Source organism: Siphateles boraxobius, unplaced genomic scaffold, assembly GCF_051911475.1.
Source record: "Siphateles boraxobius isolate OS27281-9 unplaced genomic scaffold, OSU_SipBor_1 19, whole genome shotgun sequence".
In the NCBI taxonomy this organism is placed as follows: domain Eukaryota; kingdom Metazoa; phylum Chordata; class Actinopteri; order Cypriniformes; family Leuciscidae; genus Siphateles; species Siphateles boraxobius.
This window is the reverse complement of record NW_027508799.1, coordinates 29,091,419-29,108,698: the sequence shown is the minus strand read 5'-3', so window position 1 is coordinate 29,108,698 and position 17,280 is coordinate 29,091,419. Positions and strand designations below refer to the sequence as shown.

General features: G+C 39.2%; 2 protein-coding genes across 2 annotated transcripts in view; one reads left to right on the top strand and one right to left on the bottom strand.

The window, feature by feature from the left end:
* Positions 1-17,280, top strand: part of LOC143742149 (scavenger receptor cysteine-rich type 1 protein M130) — a 34,688-nt gene that overhangs the window by 3,039 nt on the left and 14,369 nt on the right. The window contains exons 4-8 of the mRNA XM_077234837.1: positions 263-571; positions 1,459-1,764; positions 1,849-2,154; positions 2,930-3,229; positions 10,397-10,706. Coding sequence (XP_077090952.1) covers positions 263-571; positions 1,459-1,764; positions 1,849-2,154; positions 2,930-3,229; positions 10,397-10,706 — 1,531 coding nt within the window. The remainder of the gene's footprint in view (positions 1-262; positions 572-1,458; positions 1,765-1,848; positions 2,155-2,929; positions 3,230-10,396; positions 10,707-17,280) is intronic.
* Positions 11,942-15,635, bottom strand: LOC143742131 (scavenger receptor cysteine-rich domain-containing group B protein). Its single transcript, XM_077234819.1, has 8 exons — positions 15,587-15,635; positions 15,186-15,224; positions 14,596-14,937; positions 14,189-14,497; positions 13,283-13,582; positions 12,763-12,857; positions 12,594-12,687; positions 11,942-12,507 (listed from the first exon to the last, which is right to left on the bottom strand). Exons 2-8 carry the CDS (start codon positions 15,217-15,219, stop codon positions 12,497-12,499), a joined length of 1,185 nt encoding a protein of 394 aa, XP_077090934.1. The 5' UTR covers positions 15,220-15,224; positions 15,587-15,635; the 3' UTR covers positions 11,942-12,496.

The following is a 17,280-nucleotide window of genomic DNA, read 5'->3' as shown; positions in this document are numbered from 1 at the left end:
CTCCTAAAAATAAAGGTTCCAAAAGGGAGATTTCGAGAGAATATTTCGAGGAGAATCATTTGGGTTTCCTAAAGAACCTTTCATGTGAAGAATATTTTTATAATTCAAAGAACCTTTTTTTCACTATTAAAGATTAAAGAACATTTGGTGCAATGGAAAGGTTCCATGGATGTTAAAGGTCATGGAATCATCCATGCCAACAAAGAACCTTTATTTTTAAGCGTGAAAGAACTTTCCTAACGTTTAATTTTCACTTCCACAGCCATCATACGATTTGAAGAAGGCAGTGGCATGTGTTCAGGGAGAGTGGAGATTTTCCATAACAGAGAGTGGGGAACGGTCTGTGACACCAACTGGGATCTCATGGATGCATTGGTGGCGTGCACAGAACGTGGCTGTGGAAATCCAGTGGCTTTATACTACAATGCTTATTTCAAAAATGGATCGGGTAAAGTATGGATGGATGGCGTCGACTGCAGGGGCCGAGAGACATCACTGAAAGATTGTGTGTTTAGCGGTTGGGGAGCGAGCAACTGTACACATGGGAATGATGCTGGAGTCACCTGTTCAGGTAGGTACGCCCACTTGAACCTGAAATTAAAGCAAAAAAATACACTTTATGATTACATGGACTAATTTTCAAAACAAGGCTACGTTCACACTTGCGTTTTTGGGATTGACAAACACATTTACTTACAGGTGTGAGTCTTGAAATGTCCTGTTCACACAAATAATGGTTTTATTATCAAAGTTCGGGAGAAGCGCGTTTATATAATTAACCTAATTAACACGACAGGTGTACATTAAGTTAATCAACTAACGAGATAAGAGCATACCTATGTTCCATGACAGTTTCCCAGCATTCCTCCACCACCCCATCTCCACACTTCTAACTATTTCTATCCCAACCTGGGGGTGGGATGGGGTGAGTACTCTGGGTTCTGGGTGTAAGTGTGAACTCATGAACCGTGGGGAAAATTTAACGTTGATGTCCCTACCATAACAAACTATGCCACAAACTTTAAATACTTTTGAAATTTTTGGGTATAGGTTAGGGTTAGCTGACAAATTCTGACAAATATATCAGAAGTTTTTAAAAAAATATATATTTAGTCTCCACTGAGCAGTTTGAAGCACATAAATAAACAATGGGACCTTCGTAAGCAACGATCTCATAAAAAGAATCTGGTAAACATGTCCTTAAGGTATTTTTGAATCTGATATATCTGGATCATATTCAAGCGTTTACATGCTAAGTTATTTCCTATTGATCGGATTATTTCAGGTCTACACAACCCCAATCGAAATATCATTCTGATCGAGCTCATTTGGATCAAATGAAGTGTTTGCATGAAGGCTTTTCAATCTCATTTCTAACAGATTATTTGAGTACATGTAAACATAGCTACTGCTGGTGGTGCATTTTTTTTCACAAACGTCCTCCTTTCTCTTCTTTAGAGGTTAGGCTTATAGATGGAGAAAACTCTTGTTCCGGTCGGGTGGAGGTCTTCTATGATGGTTCTGGGTGGGGAACGGTTCGCGATGACGGCTGGAACCTGTTGGGTGGAGATGTGATCTGCAAACAGGTCGCTTGTGGGAGTGCCCTGAGTATCACGGTTGGATCTTTTTTTAAGAAGGGTTCAGGTAGTATATGGATGTATAATACCAATTGTGCTGGGACTGAACCCTCTCTGAAAAGATGTCTTCTAGAAAACAACAATAAACGGTTTACACACAACAAGGATGCAGGAGTTGTCTGCAGAGGTAAGTGTGAACGACAAACTCTGGGAACTACAATGATTGCATGTCAAATGCAAAGTGAATTCATCTGAATTATTCTCCTTTCAGAGGTCAAACTGGTAAACGGCCCACACATTTGTTCTGGCACAGTACAGGTTCATTATAGTGGAGATTGGGGCACAGTTTGTCACAACAATTGGGATCTACTGGATGGTCTTGTGCTGTGTCGAGAGCTTGGCTGTGGTCCTCTTATACAGACAAACACTGAAGCTTATTTCGGGATCGGTTCAGGTAACATATTGATGGATAGTTTACTGTGTACCGGGAGTGAGTCCTCACTGAAGGAGTGCAAATACTCTGGCTCTGTAGACAGCCTCTGTACACATTCTCAGGATGCAGGAGTCACCTGCGGAGGTAAATTCAAACAATTTAACAAATTAGCTTATTTATACTTTATTTAGTATAAATAAGCTAGTATAAACAAGAAAAGAATAGGACCATGTAGAAAATTGCACATTTCAGGGCTAGTTGTCTCTCTTTTCCCACTCAGCATGGGTTTGATTCTGACAGTCAGTTTCTGAATAGACTCAAAACTTTAGTCTTTAAAAGCTTATGGACATTTCCACCGCTACGGACCCTTTTCACATTTCTGTAGTTCTCAGAAGCAGAAGTCATCATAGTCGGGTGAAATTCTATATTGGTGAGAAAAGAGAAATGTTGCTGAAACCATTTTACTGGTATTTAATGCCAAGTTAGTAAAACTGTTATAAAGGTACATTATTTGAAAAAAAAAAGTTCAACTTTTGCTAGATGAACAGTTTTAATAACCCTGTAAACACATCATCACAGTCTGTGAAAAGGGTCCTTTATCCAGGAAAAAATAGCTAATTTAATACTTGACCTTTTGAGCAACAAAAGCTGTTCACAATGGTAACCTAACATTGTAGTCTATTTCATGACTGTGTATATTTTTTAACCATTTTTAACAATTAAAGCAAATATGGAAAATGTGTTTTGGACAACAAATTAAAATGAATTAATTTTTTTAAATTAAATAATTTATAAATTGTACATATCAAACATGTGACAACCAGCTCTGACCTGAAATGTATAAAAGATTATATGTAAACAGTAAACAGTTATTGTTATATGTATGCTGTCTGATATATTTACTTACTCTGTCTCTCAGAAGTGAGATTGGTAAATGGAGGCAGCAGTTGTTCTGGAAGGGTAGAGGTTCTTATAAACAATCAGTGGGGAACTGTTTGTGGAGAAAGTTGGGATATGTCTGACGCTGAAGTTGTCTGTAGAGAGCTGGGCTGTGGAAGTCCGGTAGAAGTAAAGACAGATGGTTATTTCGGAGGTGGTATAGGACCAATATGGATGGATGATGTGAAATGTAAAGGCACTGAGGGCTCAGTGAAGAACTGTCCATCAAGGGGAGTACACAACTGTGTGCACGCAAAGGATGCAGGTGTCATCTGCCGAGGTAAACCAGATATTTTAGAACTTTCTAACTGCATTTTCTTTTTATTTTCTTAAATTTTTTATACATGTATATGTTTCTAGAATATATACCCATGTATGGGCCCTTTTCATATTTCCGAGGTTCTCAGAAGCTGAATTCATCATAGTTGGATTAACTTTAATAGTGGTGAACAAAAACTGTCAAATTTGCCGTAACTCCTTCAACCGTTGTATTAGAAACACTCATACAGCAGCATTAACTAGTTTCCTATAATTTAATGCTAAGGCAATTAAACGCAAAGTATAGTGTTAAAAATGTACATGGATTATTATTATTTTTTTTTTACAATGTTAATAACTGGAAATTAAGGAGCCCCCCTAGTCCCACTTTGTCAAAAAAATTTATTATAACTATCTCGTGATCTCAAGATAAGTATCTCGTGGCCTCAGGATACTATCTCGTGGCCTCAAGATACTATCTCGTGGCCTCAAGATAGTATCTTGTGGCCTTAAGATAGTAACTCATGGCCTCAAGATAGTAACTCGTAGCCTCAAGATAGTATCTAGTTTGCTCAAGATAGTATCTCGTGGCCTTAAGATAGTAACTCGTGGCCTCAAGATAGTATCTCGTGGCCTCAAGATAGTATCTCGTGGCCTCAAGATAGTATCTAGTGGCCTCAAGATAGTATCTCGTGGCCTCAAGATAGTAAAGTGTCTGACACATGGACCCTTTGTTACTAAACGGGACCCTGTAGTGCAATACTTCACATTCTGTGCAATATTCTCTGTTTTAATATTCAGTGTGCAATATAGTTTGCTGCAGTTCTGCTTCTATTTATTTACTAGTACTGTTCATCACAATTATACAGTAATGTAAATCTTGTAGGCTGCATATACAGTCCTTTATAATTCTTCTTCATATTTTATAGCCTATATTTATACTTTTTACAAGTATATACTTGTTTATTTACCAACTTATATAATCATTTATATTCCTTTAAATGTCTTGATGTGCACATCAACTGTGAAACAAGAATTGTCCCCCGGGTTATAAATAAAAATCAATAAAGTATTTCTGATTCCGATTTTAAGTTACCCTATAGTGGAGTGTGCAGACTGGTTCATTAATTGTTTAAGTGTTTCACGTTTTGGTAGTTTTGAATGTAAGAAAAGCATGTGTCAGTGTAGCCTACGAAAAAACGTCAGCAGAGGGCGTTCTAGGCTTAGGTCATGGTACCTCCTTCTGGCTGTATTTCCATATGTGTATTTCCCAGTTGATGGCAAGGAGCTGTAGAAGAACAGCATATGATCATATGAATCATTGTGATGGCTTTACAGAGGTAAGAGTGTTTTAATTAGCACGGTGAACATTTAGTTATATGGCAAATTACTGAGTTAAGATAACTGCAAGACTAGCTCGGTGTTCGAGCTGGAAGCATTAGCGATTAGCATATAAGTTAAGCAGGCTAATTCATTAGGGTAGGCTAACGGCCTACTTTCCCTCATGCTATTTTGCTGTTCTATAAAACAATTGCGCCACTGACCAGAAAAAAACTAGTCTAAAGTCAGTGGCGAGTTGCGCGTACATTCAGATGCTATTTTAAGTGCGCATGCTTGGCCATAATACAGAGTGTGAACAACATGCACACACTGTAGATGATTTTCTCATCAACACAGATGCATTTAACTTTTTGCAAATGATACATTATTATAAGGAAAAATATTAAAACACGAGGGAAATCATTGTTGTGTCCATGACGATGGGGAAAATAGGCATAAAGCTTACACATTTACCCAAATTATTATATGCATGTTTAACTGAAGCTAATTTGGGTGGGTTTGTCCCATCCCCAATGTCACTTCTCTTTCTTTTACAGCCCTGACGAGAACATCGATCTCCTCGGCTGAGAACTGATTCTGAAGCGCGCCTGGTAAATTCGTCGTTATAATAGTATGGCGCCATGGAACAAGCGCACCTCGTTCATCATGCTCTTAAAGGGAATGTGATATAAAGCTCTTATTTGGTTTGTTTCCCGTTACGCCCAAACCACACCTATGAATAATGAAGCTACTTCAGGCCAACCCCTTTTAGATTTGCGCCAGGCGCAAGAATATTTATCCCGCCGGGAAAATAGCAACAGCGCCGGGATCCGCCCACAAAGTTACTTGCGCTTTGACACTTGCGTTTCAGATCGTTAAAATAGGGCCCATCGTGTCACAATTTATCGCAATACAAAAATGCAACAATATGTATTGTGGATAGTGACAATATGTATAGTGGATAGTTCACCCAAAATAATAATTACTGTGTGAGAACGTTTTCAGAGTTTTAGTGTCAGTTGTACTACATTAAACGTCTCGGTTACGCATGTAACCCTCGTTCCCTGAGTAGGGAACAGAGACGTTACGTCGGATGACGACGAATGGGGGTTTCGCTTAGAACACCTATCAACTTTGAGTATTACAAAACGAGCCAATGGCGATGAAATGCCATGGGTCTGCGGAATTTGCATAGCATATCTCCGCCCCACCGCGTGGGTATAAAAGGAGGACGCCGGCAACATGCAGATATGTCTTCGCTGAGGAGCCGAGACTGAACTCAGGCGTCTACCCAGCGGTACAGCGGAAGTGGCAGGGAGACGTAACGTCTCCATTCCCTACTCAGGGAACGAGGGTTACATACGTAACCGAGACGTTCCCTTTCGTAGTCACTCCGAGTTACGTCGGATGACGACGAATGGGGGTCCCTGTGTAATCACGCCACTTCACAGCTGTCTTCCAGTGCCCTGCGTAAAACTGAGATCCCTGTCATAAGACTAGCAAGGACTCCTATTTAACACAGGAATAGCAAGGTACACTGGGGAGCATATCCCATAGTTTAGAGGTAATATGCAAAATATTGCCAGCCCAAACGGGGGGGACTTAGAGAATACACTTATGACCCGAAGGATGCATATGGAGAACACTGGGGTGCCAGCCGCAGGTAGAATATTTCAACCCCAGGGGTAGCAAGGTGGCTTGCCAAGGGAAAGACACATGCTCAAGGAGGCTTACAGTGGAAATACACATGTGGGGGTTACTCAGGGGAGGAACCATGCACACGGAGGCACCTAGCTGACGCACAGGCAATAGACACTGGCATCCAGTCCGTAGAGTGGAATGGCGAGCAAGCGAGACACCTGAGCGGGTCCAACCGTGGGAGGGAGCCTTCGGCGGTGGGCAGACTGAGGGATCTTAGCGGACGGCGGGGCCGTGGGGCAGAATAACCTCAATCTGCTCACGGACGGTTGAGAACTGTTGGGCAGAAGCACTCAACCGCACCGCCGAAGAGGCCGACCTGGGAGATGCGGGTGTCGAGCAGAAGGGTCCCCCAGACCTCGTGCACATCAGACCGGTCAGCCCCAGAATGGTGAACATCACCTGACTCCGAGAGCGTACGGCCACTTTCGTCGCTCGAAGAGCAAGGTCAGTGGCGGCGCGCAGCTCACTGAAGAGCCTCGGGTCAGTCCTGCCCCCCTGCATGTCCATGAACATCTGAGTCAGGTAGACCAGCAGAACAGTCATGGGATGCAGTGAGGCAGCTGCCTGTCCTGTGGCACTATAGCATTTTGCCACAGATTAGTGTAGACGAAAAGAACTACAGGCTTTGGACGGGTGCCTAGGATTGCGCCGGGAAGCACTCTGAGGACATAGTAGCATGGCAACAGAGCATTCAACCGGGGGAACCCCAGTGTACCCATGGGCAGCGGCCCCTGAGGGGAGGAAAGGCGGATGAGACCAACGAGAGGACCCGTGATCTCATCATGCACGTCCGGGAGGAAAGATATTGGGGTTTGCCGTGGACGCGTCGGCGGCCTTACCCAAAACCAATCGTCCCTGGAAAGCATGGCCGTCATCTCCGGATCAGACTCAGGCACAGCCGTATGCACACCAGAGGGTGGCAGCTGTGACGAATCGTCATTTCCAGAAGAATCAAGCCCACCTAGTGATGCTGCTACAGACACAGCATCATCCTCTGTAGCTTCAAATGAAAACACACGGGCCACCCGAGGGTAGACTCGTGGAATCATCAGTTCGCTAGCGGGCACCGTCACTAAAGAGGGGGGGCTTGGGCGTGGACACAGAGTTGGCGCCTTGTTCCAGACCAACACCCTCAGGTCACCCTGGCCACCAGCCGAAGATCGGGTGGTGGATGAGGGGACTATCACTCTTGCGAGTTCACCGAGTCTCGACCTATATATGACGCGATGATCACGTTCCCAGAGAGAACATGAGTCATCCACGAGCGCTGTTCAAGCATGATCAAAGCCCAAACACACTAGACAGCGCTCGTGCCCATCAGAGTCCGATACCAGTCCGCTGCAACCAGAAAAGCACAGGCGAGCCGTCTTTAAAAAGACTTGCCGCGTGCAAGCTCTTTTATGAGAGGAGAAAAAACTCCGCGATGTTTAAGCGCACAGGGAGACACACACACACTGGCAGATCCCAGCACAGATCAGCAGGCACTGTGAGCTCGCTGCAGATCGCCGTCACACCAACACCGGAGAGAGAAGCTCGTCTCGTAGAGCGAAGTCAGAGATGATTGTGGAGTGAAGTAATACTCTTGGCTCCGAAGCGAAAACATATCTGCATGTTGCCGGCGTCCTCCTTTTATACCCACGCGGTGGGGCGGAGATACGCTATGCAAATTCCGCAGACCCATGGCATTTCATCGCCATTGGCTCGTTTTGTAATACTCGAAGTCGATAGGTGTTCTAAGCGAAACCCCCATTCGTCGTCATCCGACGTAACTCGGATGGGAACTACATTAACTAAATAGAACAACACCACATGAACTGCCGGGCTTTGTTCCTGTTACTAACCTTACAAATAGTACCGGACTTTACGAGGCCGTTAGCCTAATGATAGCCATTAACGTTGAATTAGCCTGCTTAACTTATATACTAATCGCTAATGCTTCCAGCTCGAACACCTAGTCAGTCTTGCAGTTATCTTAACTCAGTAATTTGCCATCTAACTAAATGTTCACCGTGCTAATTAAAACACTCTTACCTCTGTAAAGCCGTCACAATGATTCATATGATCATCTGCTGTTCATCTACAGCTCCTTGCCATCAACTGGGAAATACCGGGAAATACACATATAGAAATACAACCAGAAGGAGGTACCGTGACCTAAGCCTAGAACGCCCTGTGCTGATGTTTTTTCGTAGGCTACACGGACACATGCTTTTCTTACATTCAAAAATACCAAAACGTGAAACACTTAAACAATTGATGAACCAGTCTGCACACTCCCCTATAGGCTAACTTAAAATCGGAATCAGAAATACTTTATTGATCTTTATTGATAACCCGGGGGACAATTCTTGTGTCACAGTTGATGTGCACATCAAGACATTTAAAGCTGCAGTAGGGAGTTTTGAGAAAATGTTGACTTAGCCTGAAAATTTGAAGAAGCACAACTTACAGGTCCAACCCCCTTGCTCTCTGCTGCACTACAGCCCTCCCTCCACAGCTCCTCCCCCACAGCGGGGAAAAAGAAATTAAGGTTTTTGATGTAAACATTCCAGGATTTTTCTTCATTTAATGGACTTCAATAGGACACAAACGTTTCAAGGACCAAATGACAGTTTCAGCGCAGCTTCAAAGGGCTTTAAATGATACCAGACGATGAATAAGGGTCTTATCTAGCGAAACGATCGGTCATTTAAAAAATAAATAAAAAACTTTAAGTTTTATAAGCACAAATGCTCGCCTTGCTCTGTTCTGTGATGCACGTTCGTGATCCTGTTCGAACTCGTTCATCCAAATGAACGAATCTTTTTTCGAGTCATTTCGTTTGTTGAATGAACGAAATGACTCTGAAAAAGACTCGTTCAAAATGAACGAATCTTTTTTCGAGTCATTTCTTTCGTTGAATGAACGAAATGATTCGAAAAAAGATTCGTTCATTTGGATGAACGAGTTCGAACAGGAGAGTCACGAACGACGGTACACGCTCGCGCTGTGCAAGAGAGGGGTGATCATCGCGTACACGAGCGTGATTGACACTGCTAAGACATTCCTCCTGGCTCTGATTGGTTGTTTCTGACCGGGAGCGCTGTATTTCTGCAAATGGCAGTAGGACCACAGGGAGGAGCCAGAGGAGCTTGATTTTTTTCACAGATTATCTGTCTCATATTCTACTTTCAGGACATAATGACAGTTTTAACAAATATTTGTTTACAAAAGCTACCTACTTAAAGGAATATAAATAATAATAGAAGTTGGTAAATAAATAAGTATATATGTAAAAAGTATAAATATAGGCTATAAAATATGAAGAAGAATTATAAAGGACTGGATATGCAGCCTACAAGATTTACATTACTGTATTAACAGAATTGTGATGAACAGTACTAGTAAATAAATAGAAGCAGAACTGCAGCAAACTATGTTGCACACTGAATATTAAAACAGAGAATATTGCACAGAATGTGAAGTATTGCACTACAGGGTCCCGTTTAATAACAAAGGGTCCATGTGTCAGACACTTTACTATCTTGAGGCCACGAGATACTATCTTGAGGCCACGAGATACTATCTTGACAGTATCTTGAGACCACGAGATACTTATCTTGAGGCCACAAGATAGTTATAATACATATTTTTGACAAAGTGGGACTAGGGGGGCTCCGTAGGAAATGCATCATCACAGTCTGTGAAAAGACTTATCACTACTTTATTACTTTAATTAGGGGTCTATTTACTCTGTTTGTCAACTGTTCGAAAATCACAATTGCAACTGGATCTTGGTGAAATGCAAAGTTACTTATAGTCAACAAAATGTGTAAAGGGGGCCATCAAAATAAAGTATTACCAAAATTTTTTTTTATTATGTTACAAATACAGATTACATTGTAATTATACATTTAAGTACTGAGCAATAATACTTACTATATGTACTTACCGCATATTGTTTTAGGATGACATAACTTGATTTCAAGATAGGATGAGAAAGTAATTTCTTTAGGGTTAGGGTTAAGATTAAGGTGTGGTTTAGGGTTAGTTGCATGGAATTATGCACAATTTATAGTCATTACTATAGTAACTATGTGAAATAAAGTGTTACCCAAATGCATTGAATTATCATGGTCAGATAGACATATCATGTATTTTTACACCACTATTATTAATGTAAACACAGAGGTGAAGTTGGTGAATACGAACAACTCCTGTCAGGGCACAGTGCAGGTGCTTCATGATGGCCGGTGGGGAACAGTGTGCCACAACAGCTGGGATATCGCAGATGGTTTAGTACTATGTAGAGAGCTGGGCTGTGGTGGAAACGCAGAGCCCTTGACAAATGCCCATTTTGGGACCGGCGAGGGGCCGATATGGATGGATTCCCTCAGATGCAGTGGAGACGAGTCAAACCTCAGGAACTGCAAATTTGGTGGGTGGGGAAACCATCAATGCATTCATGCATATGATGCAGGAATCATCTGCAGAGGTGGGTCCATGACCAAACCAGAATCAGTTCTCTGCATTTGCAAATATCAACCAAGAAAGTTTATTTCTATATTAAACATAAAATGATTAACTTAAACCATACAACATCATGCAAAAAAATACAACAACAACAACTGTAATAACATGAAACAACAACAAATATAAAACAAAATTCTTAAAAGAAATGCATGGTTCAGTTATCTTGGGGAATGAGCATGTATCATATTTTGGTTACACTTCATTTCGATAGTCACTTTAGACATTGTACTAACTTTAAGTAACTTTTCAACTACATGTCAACTAACTGTCATTAGAGTATTAGTAGAGTGTAGTAGACTGTCAGTAGACTGTAAGGTTAGGGTTAGGTGTTAGGGTTCGGCTTAGGGGAACAAGTTGACTTGTAGTTGCTAAGTTATAGTCAGTATGTCTGTTGGGAGACCAACAAAATAAAGTGTTGGCAGATATTAAGCAGACAGTCTACTAATACTCTAATGAGAGTTAGTTGACATGTAGCTGCAAAGTTACTTATAGTTAGTAGAATGTCTAAAGTGGACTATCGAAATAAAGTGTTACCCATATTTTATTACCATATTAAGATTTGCTATCTCCTTTACAGAGATTAGAAATGTGCTCAGGATTAAGGTGAACGCTGACTCTGTTAATCCCAACGATCCTTCACACATGACAAAACTACTGGACAAAGTAATGAATTTTCCTAATTCAATTACCATTTTTTCACTTTTCTATTGTTGCCATTGAGAGTCTGTGGTCTCGTTCCTCTGAATTGCACAGATTAAAAAAGAGGTCGAAAAGAATGGAAATTTCTCTGTCAAGTGGAGAACTCAGTCGAATGGGAAAGTGTTTCAGGAACAGAAATTATTTGATCCCTGACAGGTTTGTAAACTCCTTCTGAATGGGCTCATTTTAAAGATGTAACTTGAATATAGAATTTTTATTCAAATAGTTACAGGTTTTGAATCTGTTATTTCCACAGGAGCCACATAAGAAATTACCTTTCATGACCAGTTCAAGAGAACAGCAGTTTTTGCAGAATCATCCAGATGTAGAAGACATTTTAGAAGTGTTTGTATACTGAAAAGGGTTTCATAAAATAAAGGATAATGTAAAGAACATCATTGTTTAGGTTTCAGCAGGTCAAAGTCAGTGAAGGTTTGTCATCATTTTGAAGGCCATTGTCATTTGTTGGAGGTGAAAGGTAAATAAAAATGTAAAACTTTGATTTTCTTTACAAGTTCACATGTTTATTTGATTTCTGATGCAATATATTTTAATACAGCATAACCTCCTAAAATATTTAAATTCTGTAAGATAATTTTCTTAAATATGTATTCATTTATATTGTGTTATATCTCATTACATAAATCTATCTGGAGTAAAGCGATTAATGAAGTGTCACAGAAAGTACAATTCTTGTAAATAAATGTAAAAATCTTCTACTTTATTTCACTTTGGACTCTCTAAACCAGCAAGCACCAGTACATTATCTACACATTTCATTTCCACATATATAATATTCATTATTATAATATTTAAAAGAGCTGTAAATATAAGGCATCTCTTTCATAAGGCCTTTCTTTCTCAGGCAAATTCTGTGGGAAGGTCTGATTTGACTGACTAGCGCTTAGTGTTACTTGAGCCCCACCAACCACATTTTTTGATGACTTTTTATTATAATTAATAATAATTAAGAATGATGACAGTGAAGCAACAGAGAAAATAGCATTACTTTAACATAATTAGGGTTAGAGTCTGTGTTTTCTTGCTTTTCTGTCATTCAAAAAGGACCTGTGAATATAACAGGTTTATAATTAAAATATCAAATTATAATATTATATAAATATAAGTAGTACAACACCATTCAGTTTACAAACCTGTGGCTGTTTTCTGTTTGTGAAATACCTGCTCATCAGGCTGTGTTCTCCAGTTCACACTATACTTCCCTGTAATTTGTATCACGTTCCTTATCTGTGAAATTCGGTCAAATTTTAGTAAGAAAACACTCAAGCTACACATCACACTTATTAAGCTCATGAAACTCACCATGTCCAAAAGATCCTTCTTGATATTCGGGTCATTGACATTGACTCCAATCTCGGCCTTCACCATAATCCTCACCACAACTCGTCTCACAGTTTCTGTGAAGTAAAACATTGACGGGGGCTTTAAAAGATGAACGGTTTGACATAATTCTTAAAGTCGGCAAAAGACTAAAGTAGTCTTTTCTTCCCTATTGTGACATATATCTGAGTGAAACGGCTTCTCAAACAAGAAAAAATACGGGGCAGGACTTAATTTTGTCAAATGGGAATTGATTGTATGGTTCTGGTTTGCTATTGGTCGATCTTATGAGTGACAGGTTGTCCCGCCCTCACGCCAGTAAACACATTACCAGAGAATATTTTGAGGGCACATAAAAAAATTATAATAATGACGATGTGCACTGATAAATCATTTATAATAGATTCTGTGATTTTCAATTAAATGAGGAATTCTATTTTGATTTCATGGTGACTTTAAGCTATACAACGTTTGAGAAAGTTCACATGTAAGATGATCTTACTTTGGCAAAAAACTCCCGCATGAAGTGTATTCAAACAACTGCTCACACCCCATCCAGTAAAAGGACAGTCCCGCACAGTCCGCTCATTTCCTGTACAGGTCACATCATCCATCCATATTTGCCCGACTGAGGGACCCACATACGCCTTTGGCTCTGCAATTTCTCCACAATCCAGCTCTTGACACAACACTGTAGCATCTTCTAGATCCCAACCAGTGTAACACACTGCGCCCCAGTGCTCACGATACCAAATCTGAACTCTTCCGTCACATGCACTGGAACCATCCACCAGCTTCACATCTGTTGAAGGAGTGGGTTTATAAACCATTGCTCTCTTATAGACCACAGAATGCACAAATCTAATTTTTAAAAGGTCAAAACCTCTTTGTAAATGCAATTTATTATCCAAGAATTGCTGAGTTTTGTTTAACATAGAGCTTGTGTGCAATTGATGTGAGTGTTGAATAAACAATTATGCTGAATCAATAAAACAATAATTTTGAATTTGCATCCATGTAAATCTGAGTTTTTTGCTTAAACAAAGTTCAATAATTTCAAAGAATAGTTCACCATGCAGTAAAAATGACAATTCTGCTAGTTGAGCTACATCTGGCATGCAATGGTAACACTTTCCAATACGGTCCCATTAGTTAATATAAGCTAATGCATCAACTAATATTAACTAAAAATGTGCAATACATTTGTTACAGTAAAAATGTCTGGACCTGTTTTGGAACTTCTCTGATCTTGAACTGCTGTTGGAAAAGTCTTATTTATGTTCAACATAAAAAAACAAAGCATGTTTTAGGATGACATTAAAGTCCTTACTCACTGAGTAAATAATGAGTAATGACATTACTAGCTTCAAAGCAATATGAAAAATGTATCAGAAACCTTTTTACTCACTATTACAAGTGGCTCCAGCATCTTTTAAATGTTCACAGCTCTGTATTCCCCATTTTGTTGAAGTACAGTTCATCAATGAGGCCTCAATCCCAGTACATTGTGCAGCACTCATCCATACAGGTCCTAAACCTTGTCCAAAATAAGCAGCACTCTTTGCCTCAATCACATTCCCACAGCCCATCTCTCTACACACCACTGCAGCATCTGACAGATCCCAGCCATCATCACACACTGTTCCCCACTGACCGTTATAGAGAACCTCCACTCGTCCAGCACAAGAGTCAATGCCATTTACCAACCTAATAAAGGCTAACATAAAGCATAAAAGAGAAAAGCATTACATAAAAGAGTAAAGGTATCAGAAATGTTTATCTTTATTCAGTAAAGACAATATTTACGTAGCTTACTTCCATCTTCACAGATGACTCCAGCATCTTCTTCATGTACACAGTTGTGTATTCCCCATCCATCTGTCATACAGTTCTTTAGTGAGGACTCAGTGCCATCACAATACACCTCATCCATCCATATCTGTCCTGATCCTTGTCCAAAATAAGCTTCAGTCTTTGACTCTATCACATTCCCACAGCCCATCTCTCTACACACCACTGCAGCATGTGACAGATCCCAGCCATCATCACACACTGTTCCCCATGTTCCATTATAGAGAACCTCCACTCGTCCAGAACAGGAGCTGGAACCATTCATCAACCTCAGAAAAGCTTCGACTGGAGGTCCATTTCCGAAATCTGGATGAATTATAAAATGTATCACACAAACTCATAACATACGTATTACGTCTTAACAATAATTTAAATCTTTCAAGAGTACCCTGAAAAAAATGTGGTGGAGAAACAATTCACTTAGACGTTGCTAGAAAATTTCACAATGAATTACATATAAAAGTTTTGAAGTAGAAAGAATAGTTTTTTTGACAACTTCAACGACAAAAACTTTATACAGAGAGCAATGTTCATGTCTGCATGTTTATTCATACCTAGCATGAGAATGAGCCACAAGGAATTTAACATTGTGCCTGAAAAAAAAATACAAAATTATTAATTTGACTGTTTTGCCTAACAAACAAGAAAAAGTCAACTTCAAGGTCTGTTCTATTGTTTAAAAGTGGTTTCTGCCACAAAAATGTTAGCATAATCCAACATCATCACATTTATTTTTTAGGCAACAAACCTATTTTATTGTGCTTTGGTTTAGCATCTTAATAGCACAATTAAATTTATAGCTAGTTGAATAATTTAGTATTACAAAAAATATTAAGGGGAAACCGTTTTGGTAAACATTTGAGGTACATAAAATCAACTTTAATTACAAAAACTGTCCGTATCTAATAAAATGGCAATGATTATTAGATGTTTTTAACCTGTTAAAATGTCAGACCTTCGGAAGCGTCTTCGTCTCCGTGATGGTGTGAGATCAAGTTAAGGATGATTCCAGGTGATTGTATTTGTATGTGGAATCTCCTGCCTTCTTGGCTCCTCCCTTCAGATGGCATTACATTACAATGATGAGCATAAGAAATCTCTTATTGTACAACTTAATGTACAACAGTCCATCTTTCAGAGTCACTGAGAATACAACCCTATTAAATGCTCAGGAGGTGGTTGATTCAATTAGCCAGGAGTTAATGTCTCATCTGCAATACATTGCAGAAACACACACTGTTGGATGTAAGAACATCATTTATGTTGTTTTATTTCAATGCAAATCCACTCAAACATGTGGGAATTATTGGAATGCTCAAATATCGAAATATCTTGATGATATCCTTTTGATTGTCCAGTTTCATGGAATGTCCTGTGCAAAGACATCCTGTGCAAAGACATGCAAAGCATATGGAAACATAATGTCAAAATTCTTGAGTAGAACACTAGATTTGTTTGTATTTGCATGGACACCCTGGTCAACCCATCATACCAGAGAAGTTAATATGCATGAGACAACGTACTGAACTGGAATATGTTTACTTATTAGATGCAACAATAACAGTTCCTTCATATTTCAGGTATGGAAAATTCTCTCATAGACTTGGTTAAAAACACGCTCACAAAGCAAGCTAAAAAGTTCAGAGAGTCAGTAACTTACTAAGCTCGTATTACATTTACATGTCCCTATAAACAAATTACATCCTAGAGTTTTACATATTCCTGTGTGAATTCCTAGATGTTTTATTTATCAAATGTGGATACCAGTGTTATTTACTGGGTGAAGAAAAAAAATTGCGCACAATTAAATGTAATATGCAATGTTATATAAATGTTATATGCAAATTAATTTATATGAATCTGTTTGGATGACAGAAATAGCAGGTGTTAAGGCTGTATAGTGTCTTTGAACAAGAGGAAAGCAGTCAGTACAACTGTCAAACGTCCACATCACTTTTCAATCCGAAATCACAGACGACCTAACCAGGTACTACCATATCATCAGTGTTTTCTATGTACTTTTGCATGTGATGGGCTGTTTCAAATATTATTTTAATAATAATTTTACATGTACACTGACAGTCTTGTGATGTTTTAGAGTCATTTTAAGTAATTATTGCTCATCATATGAAATTCAAAAAATATATTAACACTATATTTTACAGTGTCTTTGTTACATGTAACATGTGCTTGCTCCATTAATAACAATGAATTATGCATAATAAACTAACCCTAAACCCAGCCCTAATCTTAACCCTATAGTAAGTACATGTTGTTAATTAATATTACTAAGTACTTAAATGTATATTACACTGTAACAAGAAAACTTTAAAATAAAGTGTAACCATACAATTTTTATGTAAACATTGCGTTTGTGTGATACATTATTATTATTATTATTGTTTAAAGTACTAGAAGATGCTTCTTTCATGCTAATATTTAAGAACCACATTATCTAATGTGAAATATATATTTACAGCCAGTATGTTGTGGTCTGTGCAACTCTTTCTGCTTCTGGGTAAGGAGACCATACTGACATTAAAAACATAACCTCGTACATTCTTCTGTCTGGTGACCAATAATATTTTCTGAATTAAGAGCTTATAAAAAAAAAATCATCTATATCTGTGACTCTAACATGTACAGGCT

Bases quoted from the DNA above. Each gene is read 5' to 3' on its own strand.
- LOC143742131 (XM_077234819.1), bottom strand. From the start codon at position 15,219: ATGTTAAATTCCTTGTGGCTCATTCTCATGCTAG. The intron at 14,498-14,595 runs GTAAGCTACGTA...GCTTTATGTTAG, and splicing joins AGTCATCTGTGAAGATGGAA to CCTTTATTAGGTTGGTAAAT. The intron at 13,583-14,188 runs GTGAGTAAAAAG...CTCCTTCAACAG, and splicing joins TGCTGGAGCCACTTGTAATA to ATGTGAAGCTGGTGGATGGT.